This window comes from Salminus brasiliensis, chromosome 11, assembly GCF_030463535.1.
Source record: "Salminus brasiliensis chromosome 11, fSalBra1.hap2, whole genome shotgun sequence".
Taxonomy (NCBI): domain Eukaryota; kingdom Metazoa; phylum Chordata; class Actinopteri; order Characiformes; family Bryconidae; genus Salminus; species Salminus brasiliensis.
The window spans coordinates 40,480,845-40,483,344 of NC_132888.1; the positions used below are offsets into that span (position 1 = coordinate 40,480,845).

The 2,500-nt window shown below is 42.3% G+C and overlaps 1 protein-coding gene across 2 annotated transcripts in view; it reads left to right on the forward strand.

Annotated features, from left to right (window-relative positions):
• fgf12b (fibroblast growth factor 12b) overlaps window positions 1-2,500 on the forward strand; it is a 38,201-nt gene that overhangs the window by 22,731 nt on the left and 12,970 nt on the right. For both annotated transcript variants that reach the window (XM_072690882.1, XM_072690883.1), the window contains exon 2: window positions 551-661. In XM_072690882.1, the coding sequence (XP_072546983.1) occupies window positions 551-661 (111 nt within the window). The remainder of the gene's footprint in view (window positions 1-550; window positions 662-2,500) is intronic.

Consider the following 2,500-nt stretch of genomic DNA (forward strand, 5'->3'; position numbering starts at 1 on the left):
ACAGGGCAACTTTACACTGCGTATTGTAACAGTGCAACTTTACACTGTGTATTGTAACAGTGCAGCTTTACACTGTGTATTGTAACAGGGCAACTTTACCTTGTGTTTTGTAACAGGGCAACTTTACACTGTGTATTGTAACAGTGCAGCTTTACACTGTGTATTGTAACAGTGCAGCTTTACGCTGTTTTGTAACAGTACAACTTTACACTGTGTATTGTTACAGTACAGCTTTACACTGTGTATTGTTACAGTGCAGCTTTACACTGTGTTTGATCGATTTGATGTAACGGTTCTTTACCAATTGAAAAGTTCTTCAGTCAGGTGCTATTACAAACCCCGTCATCAGCGTGACGGAGCTGGAATTCTGGAGCTGTTTTGGCGGGAAACTGTGGGAATAGAGGCGTTAAACACCGGGATGAGTCTGACCGTCTGGGTCCGATCTCGGAGGGATGACTCAGTTACGGGACTGTGCTGTGATATGGTGTTACACTGCAGCTACACTACAACAGTGTGTGTGTGTGTGTGTGTGTGTGTGTGTGTTTTGCAGAGCCGCAGCTGAAGGGGATAGTAACGAGGCTGTTCAGTGAACAGGGGTTCTACCTGCAGATGCAGCCGGACGGAACCATCAATGGGACCAAGGATGAGAACAGCGACTACAGTGAGTCTACACACACACACACACACACACACACACACACACACACACACACACACACACACACTTCCTCCGGCTTTCTTTCCGCACTCTCCAAATGGAGTCTGGCCTGTGAGTGTGTGTGTGTGTGTGTGTGTATGAGTGTGTGAGTGTGTGTGAGAGTGAGTGTGTGTGAGAGTGCTTGTATTCCCTTTGTGTCCTCTAAGTGAAGGAATCCGATCTGAGCTGAAATCCAAAATGGAAGCTGGCAGTATTACCGGAGCGCTGGAACAGGGACAGCGGACGTGCTACCGGATCCGATCCGCAGGTGTCAGACACCCAGATCCGGGCTGACCCTGACCCTGACCCTGATCCACTCAGAACCCGGGACATGATTGGGTCACTTGGTGATACTTTATAATAACAGACTCCTCTAATAAACAACAGCTTCATCTTTAACGAACAGCTTATTAATGACTAATGATGAATGATTTGTTGTAGTAAATGTTAATTATGCAATAATTAATCCTATTATTTGAATTATTGTTTGTTTATTTAGTTAAATATGCCTTATTGATAATAACTTGTTAAGCAGTGCCTTTTGCAAATACTGGCACCTCTAGTAAACATCATTCTTCATTATTTTCTTCATTATTATTACTATCATTTATTAATAATCATTTTTTTTTGGTGATAGATCTTTCATTCCACAACTAAAAAATAAAAAGATTTTGTTGAATTTTAAAATAAAAAGAATCAGATAATTAACATTTTGAATAAACATCAATTAGAGATCAAATTTGAGCCTTTTACAACTTCAAATAGGAGTCTTAATTAATTATGATTGATGTTTAAAAAGTAAACAAAAATCACTTAATAATAATTAACATAAGCATTTCAAATGGATAAGAATAATAATAGAATAATAAAAAAGAATATATACATGTAAGAATAACAATATAATAAGAGTATTAAAAAAGATGCAATCAAATCCTCACAGCAATGCTCCTCCAATATCTAGTAGAAAGTCTTCTTCTCTGGACAGAATATCTTGATTTCGAAGGAAGCAATGAATGAGCAGGTGTCCCAATACTTTTGTCCGTTAAGCGCACTATGAGTGTACAGGTAATGAAACGCTCAGATTTGATACCGTGGTAACGCATCAGAACTGCCCCGCCCTTTACTACCCCGTCACGTGCACGAATGCGTTCCGATCTCAGGACGGATGATTTACTCAAGCCTGATGCAGCTCTCTCGCTCCTTCTCCCTCTCTCTCCCTGCTTTCTTCCCCCTGAGTAGGCTCTGAATGTGCCCACTCATGTTAGCGTATGTAGATTGTTGGGGGGGGGGGGAGTGTGCTGGATTACGGCTCCCTCTCCCATGTCTCTGCTCTTATCTGGGAGGCTCACATTATCACAGCCAGCAGGCTTAGCCCTGCTGCTCTATACAGCTGCCTCGGCTAAGCTGGAGCTGGAGGAGGGCTACAGCACTGCAGCGCTTTGTCTCCACGTTCACAGCTAATCTATGCTACAGCTACAGCGGGGAGCTCAGCCAAGAATGCCTCTCTCCACCTGAGAGAGAGAGAGAGACAGCTCAGAGTTTAGGCCTCAGGGTTTTCTCGTGTAACACTTGATTGTTTTTATCTGACAGCAGTTGGGTAAACTTGTTTTATCTGAAGTGAGAAATATTGATCGCCAGAACACCTGAAACACGATGCTGTTTGTTTCTGGGTGGCTTCCAGCACAAGAAACCTCCAACACAGAGGAGGATCAGAACTGCAGAAAAATAAAGATACAGAGAGAAGCTGAAATATACAGAGTTACAGAACTACAAAGTTACAGAACTACAGAGTTACAGAACTAC